Source organism: Haliaeetus leucocephalus, unplaced genomic scaffold (genome assembly GCF_000737465.1).
Source record: "Haliaeetus leucocephalus isolate CR32 unplaced genomic scaffold, Haliaeetus_leucocephalus-4.0 Scaffold577, whole genome shotgun sequence".
In the NCBI taxonomy this organism is placed as follows: domain Eukaryota; kingdom Metazoa; phylum Chordata; class Aves; order Accipitriformes; family Accipitridae; genus Haliaeetus; species Haliaeetus leucocephalus.
This window is the reverse complement of record NW_010973013.1, coordinates 3,746,644-3,771,255: the sequence shown is the minus strand read 5'-3', so window position 1 is coordinate 3,771,255 and position 24,612 is coordinate 3,746,644. Positions and strand designations below refer to the sequence as shown.

The 24,612-nt window shown below is 43.4% G+C and overlaps 1 protein-coding gene across 2 annotated transcripts; it reads right to left on the bottom strand.

Annotated features, from left to right (window-relative positions):
• Nucleotides 1–4,899: 4,899 nt before the first annotated feature.
• On the bottom strand, nt 4,900–23,969 carry FOXN2 (forkhead box N2). Of its 2 annotated transcripts, none has more exons than XM_010577765.1 (5): nt 23,418–23,969; nt 15,841–15,965; nt 10,906–10,970; nt 6,583–6,651; nt 4,900–6,120 (listed from the first exon to the last, which is right to left on the bottom strand). In XM_010577765.1, exons 1-5 carry the CDS (start codon nt 23,952–23,954, stop codon nt 5,603–5,605), a joined length of 1,314 nt encoding a protein of 437 aa, XP_010576067.1. In that variant the 5' UTR covers nt 23,955–23,969; the 3' UTR covers nt 4,900–5,602. The 2 variants fall into 2 exon arrangements, with proteins under 2 accessions (XP_010576067.1, XP_010576068.1); XM_010577766.1 differs by having other exon boundaries at nt 10,906–10,967.
• Nucleotides 23,970–24,612: the final 643 nt, after the last annotated feature.

The following is a 24,612-nucleotide window of genomic DNA, read 5'->3' as shown; positions in this document are numbered from 1 at the left end:
TTAAAATACAGCTGGTATAAGTGGGTAATTGCTTCAGTTAATGCTTTATTTCGAGAGTTGTGGCTCCATACAGAGGGTAATTTCCAGCAAAGTCGTAACAGAGGAAAACACTCTTGGGAAATTTAACAACGAACTTAAGGCTCTCTTAGCATAATATAGTGAATAACAATTAGAAAGATATCATTAACATATGTTACATAGCTCTGATTTTGTCCAAACTAATTAGAGCAGTTGTTATCAGTAATATTAGGATGAACACTAAATCAAAGATATTAATAGTGCATATATATTCTGTAATTTGTGATTTAAATTTTATTTGATACGGTGATAAAGGCAAGTCTTTGTTAAAAACTACCGTATCACTTCAAGTATTGCAAAAGGAACTGTTGTATTTACATCAGCTCCTACAGAGGGAACTTAACTTGGTGCTACTAGAAGGTTAAAAAAACAAAAATAGAAGAGATGGACCAATGTCTGCTTTTAAGAGAGATAAGCATCATGTCAGATCTTGTTTCCCTCCCGTGGTACTTCTCCCTCTCGGGCACTGGAAGGGCGCCCGTGTGTGCGTGCACTGGAGGGGAAAGCTGGCCCGGGAGCAGCAAGCCGAGGCAAGGAGAAAGTGGGATGGGGAGTATTTCGTTCCCACCAGTGAAGAGGGGGTTGGTCCCACCTTCCATACGGCCTTATGTATAAAGACCCAACAGAACTGTAAATCATACCTAAAGAAAGTAAACACTAAAAAAAAAAACACCAAACAAGACCTATGCAGCTTTATCCAGGGACACATTTTTTAAATTACCTGTCTTGTGCTACGCTGTTGATCTTTGAATATCATACAAGCAACTTGGCCGCAGCAATATGGATACGGAACTGTAAAGAATCACAGATGTTTCATCAGAAAAAGACGTGAGTTGTTTCTATTTAAACAAATGCTTTGCACAGGAGGGCAAAAGGTATGCAGTAGTATGTCAGCAATCTCCAAGATGTCAAAACATTCCTCGAGTTCCAGGTTAAAGGGTGAAATCTTGGCCTTAATAAGATGCTCTTCAAATATTATGGGCCAGCTATGGATGAACCTAACTGTTAAGCAAATCCTACTATGGACTGATAGAGTATTTTACAGGTGACTTCCTCATGCACGCGACTGTCTTAACCAACCTACAATGAATTACACGTTTGGCTTTTTACACCAGTCCCATCTCATGGAAGGGGTTTACGTGGGAAGGTGGGGCACTCGGAGCACCATCTGAGACCAGAACCAGGGTCTGTAGATAAAGAGAGAACACAGCGCTTTCTGTTTGCAATGCTGTTTATTTTAGAAAAGCCCCTTTGATCATCTGAATGAAAAATGTGGGCAGAAAAGTCACAAATGTTATAAAACAAAGTTTATTCTGCAATATTTTGTCATAATGAATTGCATCTCTTTGGTAAAAATAAACTTTATAAACGTTTTAATTAACAGAGATTAGCATACAAAAAACTAAACTTCTGTAAATCGTCTTTAAAACGGGTAAAGGACTAAACTGGAGGAAAAAGGGTTAGAGTTGGTCACCTACTGGCAAAATTATTCTAAACAAACCCAAGGACATTGCTTATGCTACATTAGAAACAAGCTAATGGGAACGGTTTAAAAACAACTCTGGTTCATTTGATCAGAAAGCATTCTTACAATTCACTTTTAAATAAATAATAGTTACAATGAATTGGCAATTATAAAATGTTTTATATCACTATATGGCAGTAACATAATACTTTTAATTATGCACTTTTTAGTTTGAAGAAATGTACATTTATAAAACAGACTTTGATAATGGCACTGGCAGTTAGGTGTGAAGAATGTGCTTTAAGATATAATGGCAGGTGCAACATTTAAAATATTCTACCTTTTCTTTTCAATAAATATTTTGACTACACCATTACTAACGTGTATGAGTGTACTTTGCTTTAAACCAAAGCTTCTACTTATTTTTCAGGCTGATGAAAAGTTGCAAACCATACAACTTCCATTTTACAGTCAGATTTGAAAATGTTTGATGTGTGTGACTTTTGCAAAAGCAGTAATTTAGTATTGGAACCTGAAAGGCCAATACAGGTTCGTACAGTATTCACATTAGATTTATCCTGAACAGAGCAGCCTCCCTTGTACATGAGTCTCATACACTTATTCACTGTATTTAAGGAATTGAATGTGGTTCATTAATACTTTTCTTGCCAAAATATATCCGAGTCAACCATTGGCATGAACATTTTACATATGTCACAAAGAAAAAAAACCAAAACCCAACAATCAAAATAACTTTTAATTATATTCCATTTATACTATATACACCAGGGTCTCTAACTGAGGTGGCAAACAAACCCAAACCCAATGCTAGATAAGTAAGCGAAAGGAAGGGCAGCTATTCTCCCGCTACCAAGAGGGGTGCTCCGCAACTGAGCTGGCGGCCTTTACCTGCCAAAACACGCGGGCAGAGGCGTGGAACAACGTGGTGGAATAGGTCAGGGGCCCAGACCGGCTGCCTTCTCCTTCGGAAGGAGAGAGGGAAGCCAGCAAAGCTTGATGAGCGTGGCCCTGCCGCACCACTCTGCGTCCTGGGGAAAGGCTGCAGTTGCTTCCCCCTTTCCACAATTCCAGTTCTCCCAGGCTGAAAGCTGTAAGGATGGATGCAGCTTTCACCGCTAACTTCTGATTAGTATGGCTTTATTGCTCGTTGCACATGGTAATTAAACACATCGTTAGCATCCCAACCCCATCCCTTCAGAAATGCTGAAGTCATTATCACCAACTTCAGGGATAACAGCGGCACAGCCACACTCCTAGTAAGAATTAACCTTCTCAAATTTTATCTGAGGCAAAAAAATAATTCAGAACCAAACCAAACCACGAAGCTGACTATGACCGCAGTTTCCAGAATACTTGGACCTTGATCCAGCTTCCACTGGAAGCTACAGAAAGGCTGCAACCACCATCAGCGAGAGCCACGCAGCACCCCTCTTAACAGCGTGCAACTGAAATCATGGCACTGAGCAAAATCCCAGACTGCTAACAACACTTCTGTGTAGCTGAATCCTCATTTTCGCATGGACACAAACCCTGCAGTTTTCTTTGCAGTTTTCCACCAAGGTACAAAAGCAACCCGCGAGCAAAAAGCAGTTTCACCGAGCATTCACATCTCCACATCTCAAAATCCTAAGAACCACTGCATTGGTACTTAATTTTCCTTTAAATAGCGAGTTTTACCCCTACTATCCATCAGTAACACATACGATATCAGATCTAATTGGCTAATGCACCACTTGTGATATCCAGAAGACATACACATCTGCACACATGTTGCCCTGTTACGGGTGTAGGCTAACGGGTGTTCACACAAAGCAGGAATGCAGCAGAGTGATTTATTTCTTGAAAGGGAAGAAAATTATTCTTAAAAACTGAAGTACTGGAAAAAAACTGGGGAGAAAAAACCCAAACCACTTTTTTTTCCTAGTGTTTGTGCTTTAAAAAAAAAAAAAAACATAATTGGCTTTAAATTCCAAAATACAAAGAACCTCAAATATTTCAGGCTTGATCCAACAGCCATTGAGTCAGCGGGAGCACCACCGTTGTCTTCAAGAGGCACTGGAAGAGGCCCTCAGAGCAACAGACCTTCAGCAGCATGGCTGTGTTCATATTTAAAGTAGAGAGTTTATGGCAGTATTCACGAAGAGACTGACAAATAAGAAAAAAGAAACAAAAACCAAAAACCCCCAACCACACTGATCTAAGAAAGGCCTCCAAGTAGCCAGAAAAATACCCCGTTAGGGAAAGGTTAACTTTTGGCTGAATCCAGCACTGTTTTCAACAACCAAAACAGTGGACACTGGCTTCCTAGGTAGCTCTGCTCCTCATTTTCAACCAGCTTGCCCAACACCGGCTGGAAGCAATAGCTTCCCGTGTTAGCGAGAACGTTTATGGCACATCATGCTACCTTTCAGAAACAGGAAAGATGACCTTCGATAGTTGTATACAATTCTGCAACAGACTTAAGGCATCCTTATACATACAGTACTGTTAAAACCCACTCCAACAGAACTGCTTACCCATTTTTGAACAGAAAATTAAAAAAAAGCAAGCCATCATCTACAGGAAGATATAAGCAATCACCACTGATTTTAAAAGAAAGAAAAAGAAAAAAAGAGGAAAAAAGTTCACCATACCACTAAAACATTTTTGGCTGAAGGATGTCTGGGAACTATAAAGAGATTCGCTTATTGCAAAAATGAATTGTGGAGGAATTTCTTCCCGAAACAGAGAGGTCCTCCTGAGCTATGATGTACATCCAAAGGCTAACGCCGTTAGATGCCCCATACGCGGCAGCAGGCTGATAGGGTTCACACAGCACAAGGCACAGTGATCTGGGAAACAAAAGGTAAGGACAGCCCATGTGACAAAAACAACGAACACTGAGGGGAAGGGGCAAAAACCCCCAAAACAATTCAGGGTTCACCGATCCAAAAGGCAGCTATTCTATTTTGTCTCAGTTTAGGGGGTAAGACGTTCCCTTTCCAGCAGCTGTTCGCCACCTAAAGCCTCCACCTTGTCCACGTTGTCACCACCAACAACTGTTGGGCTCTTTTTTCCCCCCGAATTGGTACGGGGGAGCAGAAGGGTAGATGTTGCAGGACTACGCAGCTACTACATATTCAACAGCGGTGATAACACGAGGACAACATCAAACTTGGCAAGTGGCAGCTTTCACTGTTGGCTACATCCAAGGTGCACGTATGTATGTGTGCATGCATCTGCATGAAAAGGACACACACCCCCACAAAAAAAGAGACAATTTGTCTTAAGATGAAAAAAACCCAACCTGTTTGCCTTCAGGTATCTGACCTGCACACAGCAGATTTAGGGGAAGGAGGAGAAAAAAAAAAAAAAAGAAATCTGCGGGTGGTACCCACCTCAGCTCCCCCTTATCCCCACTATTCCCGGAGATTCTTGGCATCTTGCTGAAAGCAGCTCCTGGAGCGCTACGGGTTTTCAGCCACTGTGTCAGATGGGCTGAAAACTGCAGCCACTTGGAGTCGCTTCCCCAGCGTTTCTACTGGGACCTTTCTCAGAAGAGGGAAGAGAGGACAAGTGGGAGGAGGCAAGTGAGGCCAGGACCTTCCCCCGCCCCCGTTTTTTTGTTTGTTTTTTTTTTTTGTCCTCCTTTTTAATCCTTTACATGGAAGTCAGAGCCCTTAGGGCAAAATTCACCTCTGCAGATGGGGCCAGCAGAGATGTAAATATCATCCACAATGTGCATCTGAACAAACATATCTCTGGAAAAAACAAATAATCAACTATTAAAAAGGAAAAAAAAATTAAAAAGTGATCATTAAGAAGTATGCTTTCAGGTTTTCACAAGTCATGCATCTCTTCTAATTTGAGAAGATTAAATATTTTTTTTTTCTTTTTAGGCAGTGATTTAAAAATAAATGGCTAAATTATAGTTAGCGCCAAAAATAAAAAAGCAATGAGTTCTCTTATGGCTTTGATCTCCCTTGTGAAGGGTAAAAGTAGAAGAGTATTGCCACAATTAAAAAAAATATATGTATATATTCAACACTGACAAACATACTATTTTTTTCTTTGCTTGTGACAGTGGGTCTTTGCAGTACTTATTAAGGAACTCAAGCACGTTTGGATGCCAGCGAGGTGGAGCAGAGACCCCGCTGCTTCTTTCAACTCCTCATCAATTTCTTGACATAACTCCTTGAGTGCTTTGTTGCTAGGCTGACTTTCCTCAGAGGTATCTACACAAGGTTGTGATGCATAGCCACTGTCTCCAAGAGGATCATCTTCATAGTCAACGTCTGTATCCACTTCACTGTGAAATCCTTCGCTGCCATCGCTTCCGTCATGGCTGGTCTTGGAGATAAATTCATACACCTCGTCAAGGGAGGACAAGGAAGACACGCTGGACCTAGATGCGCAGCGCTGGGAACCCATGCTGCTGGCACTGTAGTTGTGATCCTCCTTCGGATCGATATTGGTGGCCGCGGAATCGCTCTCCTGCAAATTTATGGAACTGGGAGGATTGAACGCACTGCCATAACTCCTCTTCTTCGGTGTCTTCAGAGGCTGAGGTTTCTCACCTATTAAAAATGAGATTTGTCAGTAAGCAAATACTCCGACGAGATCACCTGCAAAACGAGCACACTATGGCTGGTTGACTGTAAAGTAAGCTAAACGTGAGGATTTAAGAGTTGTAATATCTTGTGCACATTTACTGTCACCCACAGAGGACAACAGTCTTCAGCTAATCACAACTAAGAGCTGAAGAAACAGAGAAGTAGCTAAGAAACTCTTTACCATCTAGCACAAAGAGGGCAGGGGAAGAACTTTGCAGAAAAAACAAAATTAACTGGGAAAAAAAAAAAAGAAGGTGGTTCTATAAAACTCTGTAATGCTAGCAGAAAGAATAATCAAACTAGAATTTCTTCTTGACTGCTTTTACTATCTGGAAACTAGACCATACTCGTTTCCTGAAACTTTATGGAGAAAACATTTAGCTGCTGGGTAGAGAAGAAAAACAGGGTAAAATGGCTTATGCTTACAGTCCAACATCCCTTGTTGAATGGAAGTATTTAACAGCATCATTGCAGTAGCAGCATCAATATCGGATTCTGTGAAGGAGAAACAGGAAAACATTAGATCTCGGGTCAGCCTGACAAAATGAGGTCCCTAGAACATACAGAGAATATATATCTGCATATATTGGCCTACAATAAAGAGCAGGGGAGGGGGGGAGATGTACAAATTCAGGCACAGCATGACTCTTGTACAGTGCAGTACGGTTATAGAACAGTCTCATACCTTAACTATGATATTCAAAAGTTGAATTCTCACATTGCACTTACCAAAGCTGAAGCCAAGAATCAGTGACATTAATTAGACTTTCAATATGACGATGCTGTTGCTATACTTATCAACAAGTGGCTTTTGTTTGTACCGGTTAAGAAAGATGATGCATATGGCACAGCAAAGCATCTCAGCAGCTTCATACCCTGGTTATGTGAATATGCAAGGCTGAGAACGAACGTGCCCGTTAACGCAGCACTAATTCAGCACACCTCTCTCCTCCAGCAGTATTTTTCACGCTAACGACAAGTCAAACGGAAGACATTGAGAAGACGAGGGGGGAAAGGGCACTGAACTGCTCGATCTAGAAAGCATGGGGATCTAAATAATAAATAGGCACTTAAAAAGGTTTAGGTAAACTGTGGTGCTTTTAGCTACGGTGACAAGCGCTGCTGTAAAATGCCATCCTTCACTGGCCAGAGTGGATTGCTTACATCTCAAAAAGGGCACCTTAAGGATATTATGGCAAAGAGTGACATCTCTAACCAGAATCAGGTGATAAGGAAAAGAAACAAGCATGCCTTTCCCACTCATTTCAGAACACGCTTATGTACTTTAAAAAAAAGAAAAAAAAAAGGAAATCCAAGGTCTTCCTTTGCTCATTTCAGCTATGGATGATGAATACTCCTTATACAGGAGAGAAATATATAAGAAATAGATATGGTGGATTAACCAGGCAAAAGAGGAGCAAAGAGACAGTCAGCTCTCACAAGAGCCTTGGTGTCTCAGAGCAAAAGACCACATCCAAGGTGTACATATGTATGTATGTATGTACACACACATGAGCAGCGAGTGGAGAAGCGGGGCTGGAAGACAACATGCTGGAAGGTACCAGCAGCGAGCAGAACGGGCTCTCAGTCCTGCTGAACTGGAACTTGGGTGGGAACTGTTGAAGTGAAACATCAGCAATTTTGGATGGCATTTGTTTCTCCCCCCACCCCATTATATGCATTAACTATATTACTGAATTTGAGGGGAGAGTTAGTATTGGGAGAGGGACTGCAGAATTGTCAGTTTGGCTTCCTTATCTTAAATAATTGTCCCTAACTTCATCCCTGGTCAAGGAGAAATTTGAATAACATGATACCTTGGGAATGTTGGACCAACATGGGAAGGGGACTGAGCTGCTGCTTCCAACACAGGTTATAAAACATACACATTCCCCCCTTGTTTTCACTGTCTCATTTTAAAACCAGCATACTTTAAGGTCTATCCCATTGCACTCATGAGATTATTTTTTATTATTCCGGTTTGTCTGTCTTTGGCAGCAATAGAGCCCCTGAATTTACAAGTCATATGTATCCAACTGACAAAAAGAAATAAAAAAAGGCATGAAGAGTTACTTTCCTCCATTACCATAATCAGAAAGTGAAATATTCCCATTCCTTGCTTGCTATCACAGACATTTTATTTTAACATCTGATGTTGGTATATAAGCACTGCCTTGTTGAACTGACAAGCAGAGGTATTAATGCAACAGAGAATTACTACCTGCAAAGAGCATTTCTGCATCTTAGTACCCCCAACGAAAGAGGAGAGACGCCTCTGCAGCGACTTCTTCGCAGAACTCTGTGTCACCGCTAATGTGCTTTGGCTTCATTTGTGATTGCTCTCCTCAACAGAGGAGTATTTCCCAAATTTATGCTTCCCTAGCAGAATGGCTGAGGAAGCACCTTATTACAAGGAATTCTTTCATATGCACAACAGCTGCCCTGTGTGACCCCGGGAACATTAATGGGTTGTCTCTAATGCCAGGGAGATGCTGAGCAGGTTCACCAAGGTGCAGAAATTAAATGAGAGGAGATATAAGTCATCATTTTGGCACCTCCGGTGTAGCAAATTGGAATAGTTACCATCAGACTGGCAATCTCCAAACCCGTCACAGGACGCACCAGCAAAATCATTAAGAGGAGGGGGATTTTGTGTATTCTCTAACAAGCCCTGAGAATCCCCGATCTAGCAGCCCTGCAGCAGCCAGCCACCCAAGGATGCTTCCTCGCCACCCAGGTACCACCATAAAAAACCTCTGTCTGGATGCATGGTAATTATCATCTGTGGACCAGGCAGCTGCTTGGTCTCTAAAAAACCTTGACATTGCTGCCTAACCAATGTTTCTGGTTTGTGGCCAAAAACTGAAAGCAACCTTCTCACCTCAAAGCCTACCGTGCTAGCAAAACCAGAGCGCTGGATGTCTGCTATGCTGCTCAAGTCCTACTTTGTTGGTGGCCTTCCATTATCCTTTTGAAAGAGCTTTAACAACATGCCTTTACAACAAATTAACACATGCTCACTTTTTCTTGGAATCAGCCTTTTAAAAATTGAGCACAAGTCACTTCTCAGCACTTTTAAAAAAAAAATTATTATTTTTGACAAGGACAAGCCTTCAATGTATTAAGTTTTAGTAGTGAGGTGCAAGACCTGTGCTCAACAGGCTTCTTCAAAAGAAATGCTGCGATACCCAGCATGCTGTCTAGCTCCCTCCTGGTACCAAGGCCCACTAAAATGTTTTAAAATGAAGAAAACTTCTAAAAAAGTACGTATGGGAAAAGGAAGTAACCATCTTCTGTTCAACAGCTGTTGCTACTTCTATTTGCACTTGACTGTCAATGAAAAACAGATTTCCATCTTAAATTCAGGTGTTGGTTTTTTTGTTGTTTGTTTTTTTTTTTTTTTTTTAAATCTGAATCTGGCTGGCTATTTTCCCTTGTGGAAAGCAAAAGTAGAAATCCCTAGGACAGAACTATGGCAAAGTCCTTGTTACTCTAATGCTTGTTAAAACCTGTAAGAGTAGGTAGATCCCAGGGGGCTGAGGAAGGGGACACCAGCAAGACAAGCAGTGCTGCACTTCAGCAGGGATTCCCTGAAAATAAACAGGAAAAAAACAAAACAAAACAAACAAAACCTGCATTTTTTCTCAGTAGCAATGCCAAACAACTGCCCTAACAGCACTGCCAGCCACCGCGGGGATAGCCAGGAGGGATGGGCACCTTCTGAAACATCATCTACGGACAACTGCGTTTGACTTGTTAGACGGGGAAATGTGTCACGCTGCTGAGTTCCTGCCATGGCTAGAAGAGATCGCTCATCCACAGTACCATCTTGAGCGCAAGTCGGTCCGATCCAATCTTTCTCCACCAAGTTTTGGTGACTGTTGTTAAAATAATATTTATACAACATAAAAGCTTTTGGCTGTGGACGCGATTTGTCTTCTCCTGCGCCTACTTCATTGCTAGTGTAGGAAACACAGAGGGATATAAACTTGATTGAGGAGCAGCACTGCAGCCTACAGTATCAAGGCCTGTATTCAGAGTCCATGTATTAAACCCAACCTATTCCCCTCTCCCAAGAGTTAAAATCAACATTTTGCAATTTTTAAGGTGAGAACCTTAAACTAAACAGACATCAGGAGGCTGTTCTGTTAACTGGGTTAATATCCAGAACTTAGGTCTTCCTGCATAACTACACCGGCAATAACACCAGCTTGCGCCCAACTTTTTGGCAAGTGAGTGAAAAGTACCACACAGCTGTGAAATACTCATCTGAAGGATACTCGTCGTTCTACATTGCCCTGCAAATCCTGTTATGCTCTCCCACCCACCTGTATCAAAGAACCAACTTTAAGGGACTTCTGTGGCCACATCCCATAAGCTTTATACATTAAAATTCGCTGCCTTTTGTTCTCAGCTCCTGGTAAGCAATAAAACTAGTGTAGAGATACGTAGCTTTCACATTTGTTTCCTACTTAACTATTCTTTCTTAAAGTAGGTCATACTTGGGAGTGATGTGTCTACTAAATACCTTGCTGGCAGAACAAGATGGCCCCTATTACATCTTGAAATTCATCTTATGGATTTAAATTTAATACACAAGCGGCTAATACACATGCGTTCTACTACATCATTTTTTTTCATAATCTAGCAGACCCTTCAGACCAGGTCCATACACAACATCAGCTGGGCTTCAGTACATGCTTGCAACTAAAACCAGGGGAGCAGAATGAAAGAAAATTTAATGTTTACCTTTGAGAGATCGGCCATGATTCTGCTGAAGGACTGAAGTTAGGTAGTGAGGGGACGCTGACCTACTGAAAAGAAATTCAACAGGTCAAAGCGAAGCCCTAATTAGCCAAATAATTTGTACAAAGTATAGTAGACACAATACAATGATCATAGAAAAGTAAAAACAAACCCAACCCAATCACCACAGTTTGGCGGGCAAGCAATTTCTATTGACCTCAGTAAATGGCTTGACACATTGGTTTATGTAGCACCATAAGCCATCAGCAGCACTTGGAAAACACCTCCAAACACACACCCCAAGCAAAAGTCTTGCTGTCAAGTGAGACTAACTTCTACAGATTTTATGTAGCTGCCTGTCATGGTTTAACCCCAGCCAGCAGCTAAGCACCACGCAGCCGCTCGCTCACTTTCTCCACACACAGTGGGATGGGGGAGAGAATCGGGGAAAAATAAGTAAAACTCATGGGTTGAGATAAAGACAGTTTAATAGAACAGAAAGGAAGAAAATAATAATTATAATAATAGAAGAATTGGAATATACAAAACAAGTGATGCACAATGCAGTTGCTCACCACCTGCTGACCGATGCCCAGCTAATTCCCAAGCAGCGATCCCTCCCAGGGCAACTCCCCCCAGTTTCTATACTGGGCATGACGTCACATGGTATGGAATACCCCTTTGGCCAGTTTGGGTCAGCTGTCCTGGCTGTGTCCCCTCCCAAATTCTTGTGCCCCTCCAGCCTTCTCGCTGGCTGAGCATGAGAAGCTGAAAAATCCTTGATTTAGTCTAAACACTACTTAGCAACAACTGAAAACATCAGTGTGTTATCAACATTCTTCTCATACTAAATCAAAAACATTCCACTATACCAGCTACTAGAAAGAAAATTAACTCTACCCCAGCCAATACCAGGACACTGCCTAAAGGCTGGATCTTAAATAAAGATACTAAAAATACATAAGTAAAACCTATATGTGAACAAAACATTAGCTTATACAGGGATGCTCAAGAGCCCAGGAGCAACAGAATAGGTAAGGACCAGTTGTGTCCGTCTGCTCTTCGAAACGGTGGTTGGAGTTTAACAATAACAAAAGGTAGTGTTGTGCAAAAAGCTGTGGAAGAACAAAAAAGCCCAAACCAAGATATCTGCTGATTTTAAAGTTATCTGAAGTTGGGATGTTTTGGTGATGCTGTCTGCTTTTTGCGTTATCAGACCAGCTTTGCACCTGGCATAGTACCGCTTAATACTTTACAGAATAAAGGGCAGGTTAAAGTTTTCGCATGGTTTTCTGCTACACTCCCAGTCCTAAATATTCAGTTCGTTATAAATATACTAGCAAACAGTTAGAAATAAATACAACAGAAATAGTACACCACTGTTAAAATAGCATGAAACATAGCAACATGCATCTTTTATAGTATCACTGGAAGAATTTGAAGAGTGATGAGCAGACTCTTCAAGCACAACCTGTAACAGCAACCTCATGGGATTAATAGGGTGATTTCTATCATTAAGGTGTGTTTACCTTTTATATTTATCACATTTAGGCAGCTCTATTTTCCAAAATAAAGAACAGCCACAAATCCCCCCAAAATCACAAAGCTGCTAAGTACTTAACATTTTTTTAATTACTTGTCTATATCATTAATTAAAACCCAAACAATGACTTCAGTTTTTAAAATACCTTTTTAAAACTAAAGTCTTCATTCTTTTAAGTTGAATTTTGAAGAAAATATTTTTCACTGGTTACTGGCCAGTGCTGTGGCTGCACACATCTCAACAACCCTGAGATCAGCTACTTTGCACAGCTGTTAATGAGGGATGCCCGTTTAATACTCTCACTGCTCCAACTTGCCATCGTCTTTTCCAAACTCGGCTGGCCATTGGTAACAGCTCCAAAGGTTGGTACAGTGCAGGAGGGAAAAACTGAAGCAAGGTGGCTTGAAATGCATCATCCAAGCTACATAAGGAGCTCTTGCAGCACTGCAGCCTGCCTGGCATGGGTAACCAAAGCTACTGAAAAGGAGAGTAATATTTAAGCATCTCCCAATGTGGTAACCGAAGGGAAAAAGATCCAGCGCAGCTGAACATGAACATGTGCAAAACTCAAGTTCACTGTCTAGTATGTTTTCTTGTAAGGGTGATGCAGTGCAAAGGGAACAGATCCAAAACTGGGGGGAAAAAAATTAAAAATAATTATAAAAAAAAAATGTCATAAGGAAAGCAGTGGACCCACCCCAACATGGTTGGCTCTGCAGTCTGCAGGTAAATTGTACAAAGAGATGCCAAACACCTTCATCCTTTGGTCTGAGCTCAGATCCTTCAAGAATCATATCCACATAGAGCTTTCCTAGAGCAAATTAATGCTCAGTATTGATTAAGACAAGCTATGAGCTATGCATATGCATAAGGTATTTGCAAGATGAGGACCCTGGCCATCCCCAGAGCCCAGGGATAGAATACATGTAGTACTAGAAACAGAATGCAGCTAGGGGCCTTGCACTGACTTGTTGAACAAGCTGTGCAGAAATAAAATGCACCAGTGATGCTAATCATCTATGATAATAGAAAATTCAGTGTACCTAGACACAGATTACAGTTTTGGAAAGCTTCTGCTCCAACTAACACCTTAAATTTTATTTTAAAATCCTGCTGAATGATAGCTATATTCCCTGCGAACACACTGTAAAATAATTGTGAACACTAGCCCTCCCACAGAAAAATTCAGAGACTCTTGCAGGCGAATTCTAGCATCACCCTGTAGTTAAATTTGGACACCCCTGCCAGCCTCTCTCCAGCTGTACCTCTGGGCTTTCTCTTTCTTTCCACACACAAGGCAGCCCCTTCAGGGCCATTCCCCAAAATTAGGCCAGAATTTAAATCTAATCCAAGAATTTTTAAATGTGGAGGGGGAAAAAAGACAGATCTGCTTTTCTGTGCATGACTGAAAGTCATACAAATGTTTTTTATTATTAAAGGAAAATAAACAAGCTTTCATTAGGGAGAAGTTTAGTATCTTAAAATGTTGCTTTTGTTTTGTTGTCCTTATAAATACAAGCACTGTAAAACCCTTCACATATTGAAGTCAGTGGGAATTTTGCCATGTGGCTTCATTAGGACCAGAATTTCCTTGTAATTGTGATTGTTGGCAAGTGTGGCTAGTCCTTCAGTGAAGGAAAAAAGGTTACCGAAAACAACAACTTCAAATTAAAATCCTGATCTTGCAAGTACTTCAGCATTCAGATAAAATCTCTCCTTCCCTACACCCAATATCAGTACGTTGTATTTATACAAGCTAGGTAAATCATACTTCAATGCTTGTATCATCGGACTAATCTTGAAGACCTTGGAGATGCTAAAAGCTTAACTGGTCAAGGCTCTGAACCACCTGCCCTAGGCTGAGTCTGTCTTGATCCTCTGTTCCTCTCGCTGGGTAGACAACATCCAGAGGTGCCTTCCCATCTGTATTATTCTAATTTTAAAGCTTGACCGCGTTAACGTAGACACAGTGTTAACAAAGCTTTCAAGGACCAAACCTTCACTCGAGTTGTACCGAAAAACAGAAGTCCATGCCCTTATGTAGAAACATTAAAGCCCATAAAAGCATCATCTAGAGTCTGGTTACAGTAGTTTCAGTAATCTTTGTTCCCATAAAACAAAGCCTGACGATACCACCAGCCATCTCATCCTTTCCAATTTGACTATTTCTTAATATTTAAACACTTCCAGGGTTACTTTAGCAATGCTTCCGTTCCAGCAGAAAGCTGGAAAACAGGACACTTTTGCCCGGCTTGTTCAAACCCAAGATGACCCTTTACAGCCCAAGACGGCTGGAAGGTCAGAGACCACTGTTACATCCTGTAGGTTACCAGCCCAACTGCAAAAGTGGCCCATGCCACAAAATCTTCAGCCGCTGCCAGACAGCTAAAGCTTGCACGGGGCTGCCAGCTCCCAGGGTCAATGTCCCGTTGGACCCTTAGAAAGGTCTGCTCAATGTTATCAGTTTTACATCCTGCTCCAGTAATCCCAGTTCCTCCTGTTTGTTAAGGAAACTCCTCACAGTAAGGTTAAGGCATAGGGCAATGTAGAGAGACCTTAGTTATCTCTTATCTCACCCAAATTCTTTGCTGAACTAGATAAACCGGCCACGTGCCTACCTAAGAACTGAGCTCACCAACAACATGTTCCTCTGCTTTCTGTCCTCCTCCTCCTCTCCGTCCCACCTCTGTAGGCTGACCCAGCTGCCGTTCCTCTTCCTCTACAGAGACCACATGATGTTGACTTCACATTCTCCAAAACCTATTGCCTAATCTTAAACTGTGTCAGATGAGGAAGCCCTGATTTCAGCAGTCTTGCATGCTCCACCTCAGAGTATGTTTATGGTAAAGGCTGTTCTTCCAATCCCTGCTGCAAAATGCTTTTAACAGCCTCAGAGAAAACCACCCGTCTCTTAGACAAGCCTCTCTAAGCACTTCAGATTGTAGAAAAGTTGATTGGTTTTGACAACAGCACAGAATATATACGTTTTATATCCAGACGAGTGACTTAGAGGAGAAGACACACACCTCCTTACAAGCTAGCAGCACCAGGCACCCTAGATCAGTCCTGGTGAACTGTGCTTGAAGGAGGATTTTGCTCCAGTTCCCAGGACTGCCTGCCCCCCAGAGAAATTGGGCTCACCCACAAGCACCCAGCACAGCCCCAACCTTCTTCTTGTAAACTCTCCCACAGTTATGAAGATGACTCGAACACAAACCCCAGATCTGCTATCTGGGAAGCCTGAGCTCATTACACTTCCCTGCCTCGTCAGACCCACTCAAATTCTTCTCTTAGGTGGCAGCCGGTAACAACACATCAACATCTGCGTGGGCATTTCCTCGGCTAGGTGGAGTAACGTAACCGCACGCCCTACGTGGATGAGAAAATTCACCTACCTTGGTGGTGACGCTGGCGGAGTATAAAATGCAAGTGCTGAGGGAAAAGGCTGCTTTTTCAGTGCTTGGACAAGATTAGGTTTATATTCTGGGTCAACGCACCATAACGAACCTTTTCCGTTCACCTGCAAGGAAGAAGTACTGCAAATTAGAAAATCCAAGGGCCAGGCTGTTACAGTCATTTCTAATTTAATATTCCCAAGAAGCAGCACAGCACAGTGACGTAGGCATCCATCACTGCACAGCCGATGTACATCGTCCTCAGGCAGTTCCATCGCCTGCGTGGAAAGCAGATGCTCCCAAACTGAGCGTATGGTCCCGAGACCCTCGTTATACGGGATGGAAGCACCCATCTGGCAGCTTGGGATAGCATCTCTGAAGCCCCTTCTCTAAAGCCCCATTTCCATTCACGTTTGTCCACTGAAAGCTGTGAACCTTATTTTAACACTTGGTAAATACAGCTGTGAGTTTAAGGATCTGCCCAGGCATCAGTGAATTGATTAGCAGTCTTTTGATTAACAGGTTTCTAAGAAACCAAAGCACCTTTCCCTTCGCTTGGATATGGCCGCATACTCATTTGACTTTACACCATCCTGTAAAAGCATCTTGCCGGATGCACAGCTACAAAAACCTGAAAACCTAATCAATGTATTTTTGATGCACCTAACAATGTAAGCACCACTGTGCCAGTCATTCTTGATATTAAATTTGATATGCTGAAAGTTAAGCAAGATGAAGCACATCCTGCTCCTCTCAAGTGTTTCTTCACATATTTACTAAATAAAGAAAACAACTGGGTTTTGAGCCTGCTAATTCTTGCAACATAAAGAGGAAAATTAAATAGGAAAAGTTAAAACAATTCTCTAATCACTGACCTGACAGGTCAGCTGACAGCTCTACAGGTAGCGGCACCAGGCTTTGGGGGGTAAAACAGACATTACAGGAGCGGTCACGCATATGGGAGAAGGACGGGGCAGCTCTACACCTGAACAGAAAGATCTTTCTAGAGGATTTTGGGGGACAAGTCTCAGAGCAGACACCCAAGCTTCGTGGGGCACCTCCTGTGAGCCCACAGAGGCCAGCTGGCCTCCTCCTGCCAGTATCGAGGGGGTATTAATACCATTTTAGGGATGGATACTCCATGACTTAAGACTGAAAAGGACCCACAAAGCATGCAAGTCTGTGGTCCTATTTAAGTCATGGGGCATTTCCCGAAAAGAGGAAATATTTTGCTATCAATAGTGAAAATTCAAAATCAGGGAGAGCTCCAGCTGAGAAAGAGATGCAGCTCCATCATTTTAGTTGAAGCCACTGCCTTTCATAAAGATCTCCAAGCTGCAGCAACTCTCAGAGTTTGTTTGTTTGGTTTTTTAACCTGAATCTTTCTTATACTCATCTTTTCATGCTAAAACTGAGGACATTCTGCAAGATACCCATCAAGAAGCTTACCTTTAATTAAGCAGCCATGGTGGCTGGCAGGGTGATTTAGCCGGTTAGGTACTACCGGGGGTTATCCTCCCAACTGGCTTCATCCCTCATCTCAGTGACAGACTGACACCCTGATCCCTTTCCTGCACCTCTCCCAGACCCAGACCCTTTCCCCAGCATCCCAACCCTGCCGAAGTCTGGCTTTTTTTTAAATTGTATCCTCCCTTTGGCAGCTTTGAGGCTGTGCCCTCAGGGAGCAGCAAGAACTCCCTTGACCAGCAAACCACTGCTTTACACTGTTTTAACTGCTACTTTAGGCCAGGACTTCCACTTCACACCTAATTCGGTTCAGCTGGGGCCTGCAGCCAGAATGGGGCTAGTTTCCCTCTTTCATCTTCCCAGCCATGTATTCCCACCAGCTTGCTGCCCTGACAACCCAACACAAGGATTGCAACATCAAGCCAAACTGGGGCACAGCCTGAAGCCGTACAGACACTCGGTCCGACGCAAGAGGCCATAAACAGGGTGACGACTTCTCTGGGTGGTTAGATTGGGTTAGATGTAATGTGAAACCACGCTTCCACCCACCGTTATTTCTACTAAAAGCAGACATCGAGCAAAAGAGACGATGCCCACGAGGCTGCTCCTGTGCGCCGTTCCGCTCGCATCTGCTGCTTGGCAAAGACACGCAGTGGAAATCCAACACAGGTCTGAAGTTAGTGTCGTGCTTTAGGGGAAAAGCCATGCACAACTGGAGCTGGAAATCCTATAGAACGCAGATGCATCCAGCTTTAGAACAAACCAGCGGTCTAACCACAGGCAACAAAAAAAGACTGTGCCATTTCTCCTAGCAAAGACTAAGCCTAAGATGATCTAAAATGCTAAACTGCCTTTGGAGGTTACTATATCTCATCAACAGTGGGGCAACTGTTGATGTGCTAGCTGAAATGTAGGTGTAACTTTTATTTAACATCTAGGGAAACATCCCTCCAGAGTCAGCACAGAGTGGCCACCAGACCGTTTTGACTCTCCATCTCAAAATGAGGGGGGCAGTTATATTGTTCTGAGATTATTTTTTGGTCTATCATCTTTTCTGCATCTTTCTAACATTTCTAATTTGACTTGTAGGATTTTATCTAGTCAAATAAAGGAAGGAAAATAATTCCTGCATTTTGAAGCACCCGTCCCTGCACAGCAGAAAGCCCTCTGTGAGCTTCAGCCCTGGGCAGCAGCCCCGGCTCCGTCGGGTATGGGCAGTTCTCACCAGCTGCTTCCACTTCAGCTAGGGTGTGCATGGATGTATATTGTATATTCACCAAGAGGTTTATCAGATAATAGACATCTCTCTCCTATCTTTACAGCCTTATAGATGGGACCCGTTCTTTGCCTGAATATTTGAACAGCCACACAAACTGTTTACCACCATCTCTTGTCAAAAAAAAAAAAAAAAAAAAAAAAGACAAACCCTAAAAGAAGAAAAAAAAACCCTAAAACACATATCTACCAAGAAGAAAGGGAGATCTGTTGAAGATATTCAAGCCCTGTCCCCCCTCCCCCAACCTCCAGAGGAAGCAGTGGCATGCCAAATCGATGCTTGACGTGGATGCCACTCCTGCCTCCTCGCATCTTTTCTCCCCAGTGGTATCGATTAATAAAAAAATCCCCAAACCCATGATTGTAAAAAAAAAGTCCAACAAAGAGCAGGGATACCCTTCAGGGCTTCCAACTCCAAACTGCTTTTCATTTCGGGTCCTCCTGTGCTGTATATCAGACACTGCTCCCTCAAAAAAAGCAATTTCCCACTACAGACCTCTTTCCCCCCAACCCCAAGGCTGCGTGACAGTACTTAAGATGCAAAGAGCATTAGCTATATCTTCTGAGGATCGCTGGCCCACAATCACACCACCACATCTTCAGGGGCACCAGGGCCACAGCAAGGTGTCCCAGGGACAGGCTCCAGCATCATCCCCTTGCTGTTCATCAGCTCCAGTTCCCAACCACCATTACCAGAGAACCACTGGAAATAGAATCATAGAAATCTCGTCTGTCTGGATGACCGCAGACATGAGCTCAACTGCAACTGTAATAAGAAGGGGTATTTCAGCTGTTAAGTCTGTCACCTGGGATAAACCTCGACAAACCACTGAGATAACAGCAGCATCACAATATGTGCATACAGAAAGGGTAATGTATATTTTAGCAGAGATGTGACGTACATACATCCTGTTTCCATGGCAGGAGAAGTTCCTCCTCTTGACTGCAGTGCTGGCTTATAAGGCATCTCAAGGCAGTTACTTTCCCTTCAGTGCCCTTCAACTCATTAAAAGAAAACCATAACATACAATATTTTTCAGCGATCCAGGCAAGGACAGCCTTCCCCCAGTCTCTGCTGAATGCTGTCCTAGACCCCTGAACGGCCACAGCCTCCTGTGACAGGCAGGCTAAAGGTATTTAGCCGGCTGATAAAAATATACATGCAAACAGAATGACCATCCACAGCTACATCTGCAACAAGATGTGGTGCAGCTCGGTAGAAACAGCTCTGCGGAGTGAGAAAGTTGGTGCTGAGGGGTCACCGGCACGTGCCTTGGATGTTTTACTCGGATCTGCTCTAGCAGGGTCTTGTGGACAATGTCCAGGAGCAATCAGAGCACAGCAAGCACACTCCTGCAGCACCTCTTCCAGGTTAGCACCAGCCAAAACAAATGCAGTTCATGGGTCCCAAAACTGCCCTGCAGTGCTGTTGCAAATATTTTGATAAAGAAATTAAAATCTAATTATATAAAAGAGCTTGGTTTGATTAAGAAGTAGAAAATTGTGAAGCATAGGTATGGGAGTGTTAAGTTTGAAATGTAGTCATAGGAACTTAGGAACTTTAGAAAATGTACTATGTGTAACTATAAGAATTCAAGTATTGTCTGAAATCAGTTAACCACAGAAACTTTGACAAAGATTTGTTGGTTTGTAGTGTTTTGTTTTAGGAAACTAAGGAAACCGTTATGGACACCAGTTTGCTGCTTGGGAACCCCTTACCCTTCCCACCTTGATCTAATTATCGAGGATTCCAGTCAGTAGAGTTAAGTGAGATTAACCAATGATTGTTTTAACAGAAGAATATTAATAAGATGGTGTGACTGAAGGACCAATTGTTAGAAAGGTTAAATTTAAGAATAGACATAGTATGCATTTTTATGTAAACTAATATAGATGATGGTGAGAATCGTTCTGCGCAGAATCACCTAAGAGAGGTCAAGAAGTGGACAAGTGAGGAAGACTATGGAAGACCACCAGAGGGCTTCTGAAGACCACCAGAGACCTTCACTGCGCCTGCGTAAAGGACATTTACGTATGCTAATAACGTCCCAGACATCTAATGAATATGCATAACATTTCTCAGAAATCTAATGAATATGTATGAATAAGTTCAATATAAGGTGTATGATTTTGGTGTTCAGGTGTGCATGGTTCGTGAGAGGACTCACCCGCGCACCCGGCCGTCAATAAAGAAGTGTCTGCTTATCTACACTAAATTGGTGTCGATAAGTTCTTTATTCCGAGTTTTTCGGCAACAGTGCCAGCTCATGTGGGGTAAGCGGGGAAAAATCAGAAGATTCACTTTGAAGTGTGCTCCCAGTCCAAACCAAAATACCAGCATTATGGCAAACGTGAGGACACTCTTCCTACTTTTGCTGCCAGAGCTCCAGGCGATGATTTCGTAGCTGAGAGCCGACGGCAATAGCCCAGGAGGTGTCAGAAAGCAGCCTGCCCAGAATGCGGGGGCACAGACCCTCCCCTCCCGTCAGACATTTACGCTCTTCCAATACAAGAGCCCAGATTCATTTGAAAGGCTTTAAAACCCTTCTTACCCTGACGTTACAAAATAAACCATGCTCTTCTGATGCAACGTGCCATGGGCCTCTCTGCTTCCACAAGCACTTGGGATAGACGAGAGCTGGCTACGTGCTCCCTTTGAGACACAATTAAGATGCCATTAACAACGAAAAAAAGGAAGAAAATACAAAATTACCTTGCCTTCTCAGAGGAGCACCAAGAGACGTGGCTAGCACATGGTTACAGGCAACACGATCAGCAAAATGAGCTTGTAGGCTACCGCTGCTTGCTCCAAGAAGTGACACCTGAGGAGCTCACCCGAAGGGGTCTGCAGCGTTCCCGTCATCTGCCAGATCAACTCTGTGACGCTGCGCACCACGGACTTATTTTGCAGGAAGAATTTGGAGCAGTACCCTCATCGGGTCCTCTTCTAAGCAGGGCAGAGGGTAAAGATTTAACTAATTTGTTGGAAATGGGGAAGCTTCGACAAAGGTTCAGGAGGGGCTTTTTGGGGGACGTTTTTTTTTGGTAAATGCAGTTTCTGTTCTTAAGAATTAGAGAGCTGTGCAGTCTCTGGAGCCCTGTGAAAATGCTGACAGAGCACATCAGCATCACCTTATCGGTACTGGTGGTAGCTATTATGTGTTATGTTTTTCCTGCTAGAGATGTCACATCTAGCAGCGAGCCATCTGCTGAGCCCAGCAATATTGGTCGAGTTGCCAGGGTAAGCAGAGGACCAGTCTCAAGCTCCTGTCGCCCAAATGCCAAGACATGAGGTTTGACTAGTAACTCCTAAACTGTGAGGGTTTCCAGGCTGGAAACAGCTGAGCTTTAAAGGGCAGATGCACAGACAGCAGGAACTCATACACTCATTTAGGAGATTCCCTTTCCCTGCCCTAATTCTTCCAAAACTCGTGTCTCCCTTCCTGGACAGAGCCACCCAGTCCTTTAAGGGCACCTTTGCCACCCGCGGTCGCTGCTCAGATCCACGTCCTTCACGCAGGCACAGCTTGCAGCATCTCAGTTCCTCCATTACAGCACTGGAGCCACAGTAAAAGCCCATCCTAACACTCGGCAGGACTCGGCTATGGGGGAGTTACTGGGTTGCCACGCACCAGCAAAAAGTAATTTTTTTTTTTTCCAGAGCAAAGCTGCTGCTTGGGAAAACAACACCCTAACAATTTAATGTAAAAGCAGGCGCGTTGAGAAGCGGTGACTTTCAGTCCTACCGGTACAAGGCAGTCCTCCCCGATGCCCACTCGGCTCCAGGACCTCTATCGACAGCGAAGGCTGTCAAGCACGCCAGGCATTGCATGCACGTCTGATAACAAGCCTGTTACCGCTTAGGCTGACCTCCACGCATACGGGTCCGGGATTTGTTTGTTGACTTTTGGTATGCGGTTTGTTGGTTTATTTAAGTCAGAGACGGCTCTTTGAGGAATGGGATGGGAAATGAGAGAGGGAGGAAGGAAGTCACTAGTAAAATCATGCAATTCAGAAGAAGAAAGAATTTGTACCGAAATGAGTATCCTCGACTTTGAGAAGTGAAGCTTGTGCCTGCACCACGCAGAGACACACACTGTTAGGTTATGACAGAGGTTAAAGCAATACAGTACATTAAATGCAGGAATTAAGATTGTTACTGGAAAGCTAGAGCTCTGCTAAGTGTAAAAGAAGATCACAAGCAAAAGAGTCACTTTTAGACTGAGAAACACTCAGCCGCGTACATGCAGCATGCCTGCAAGCAAGGGTGCCTTGCAGAAGACCACATCTGCACCCAAATGGGAAACACCTGTGCTAGCCAAGCGGGGAAGCTGCTTGGCATCCCACAATCTCTGCTGCTTCCCGGTGCGATCGTAGCCACGGCCATGCTGGAAAAGCAGGGAAGGAGGAACACACCCTGAAATTTCAGCATTGGAGAATAGAGACTGCACCAGATTAAGAAGCTTCAGCAAAAAGATATCCCAAGACAGATGTCTGGAATTTCAGGCTGGGTATTGTCGGCTAACAAAACTGTAAGCGGAAACAGGGTCCTTTGCAATAGCACGTTAGCCAGCTTTTCAAAGGATGCACCACAGCTAGCTCTACCCAGGTCAGCGCTAAATAACAAAACCAAGTGACTTTTGTCATCCTGTGATTTGTCAGAAGTGGCATTTCCAAACCATCTCCAGCTGCAAATAGTGTAGAGGACACGGAGGGGGAAAAAAAAAACAAAACAAAAAACCCACAAAACCCAAAAAGTCCTTGAGAACAACAGAGCCTTCTCCATTTCCCCCTGAATTTCAAACTTGATCCACCTCCCTCCCGCCAGGTCTCACCTTGCCATGGCTTCTCTCCACCTTTCGGAAACACTTGTTCAAGGAGAGGTTGTGTCGGACCGAGTTCTTCCAGCCGGTGGGTGCTGTGGCAAAGTAGGGGAAGCGCTCCAGGATCCAGCTGTAGATTTCTTTGACTGGCAAGCTCTTGTTGGGGGAATGCTCGATTGCCATGTAAATGAGAAGGCTGAAAGAGTAAGGGGGTTTGGAAGTGGAGGATTTTTTTTCAGGGTTCTGGTAGCAGGATGGCGAGAAGGATGGCACACTGTCGCCCTCAATGTCATATAAGGGGCTAACGATCGGAAGACCCTCACTTCCGAGGCTGAAGTTTGTTAGAAGGTTAGTACTTTCGTGCAGCCAGTTCAAATTTGTGAGCTCGTCGTCTGCCGAATCTCTGTCCACCACGGTGGCCTTCGGCCTGCCGGCATCACCTGCGTCGGGCAAGCTTCCCATCCCGTGACACTGCCGTAGTCCTGCAGCTTTTTCTGCTCCTGGCGTTTCAGCTTTCTTATCTGGAGTCATTCCAGTGACTGGACCCATTTAGCTTTATTGGTCTGCAACAAAGGAGATGGTCAGAAACTGATGCAAACCTTCAAAATCACGTTCAGTGGCAGCCCACCAAACCCAAATGCAAGGCTGTACCGTCCCCACGCCGTGCAAGAATACGGCAGCCACCGATGAGAGCCAGGGTCCAACACGAGCCCCCCGGTAATCTCATGAGCATTCGTTAATTCCCCTCGGTTATAACCAGAACTTATGGTAAGCACTTGGAAACTGCTGTATCTATCTTGAAATGCCAATTTGGACACAGAAATAATAGCTATTTTGATGTCAGCATCTGAAATCTGAAAAAGGCCTTAACAGGTAGGATCTAATCCATTCAGCTCTCACATTAGCTCTTTAGTTATACTTATTATATTGTAAATGGACCCTATTTCGAAGCGTTTGCCTTTGGTGCCCAAAGAGTAAAAAAAAAAAAGTTGCAAAACTTAAATCAGCATAAAGTGAATTTGTGGTCTCAGCGCAAATGAAGCCTTTACCCTACAAGTCACAATCATTCCCAAGTATTGCCTCCCAATTCTACCAGGGAAAGATCTGGCCAGCCTACCAGTTTATCAGCTGGGTCCCACAGAGCTGCCCAGGTCCAAAAGACCTTCTTTTTCCCCCTCCTGCAAGGGCTTGCTGCTCTAACCCGGGC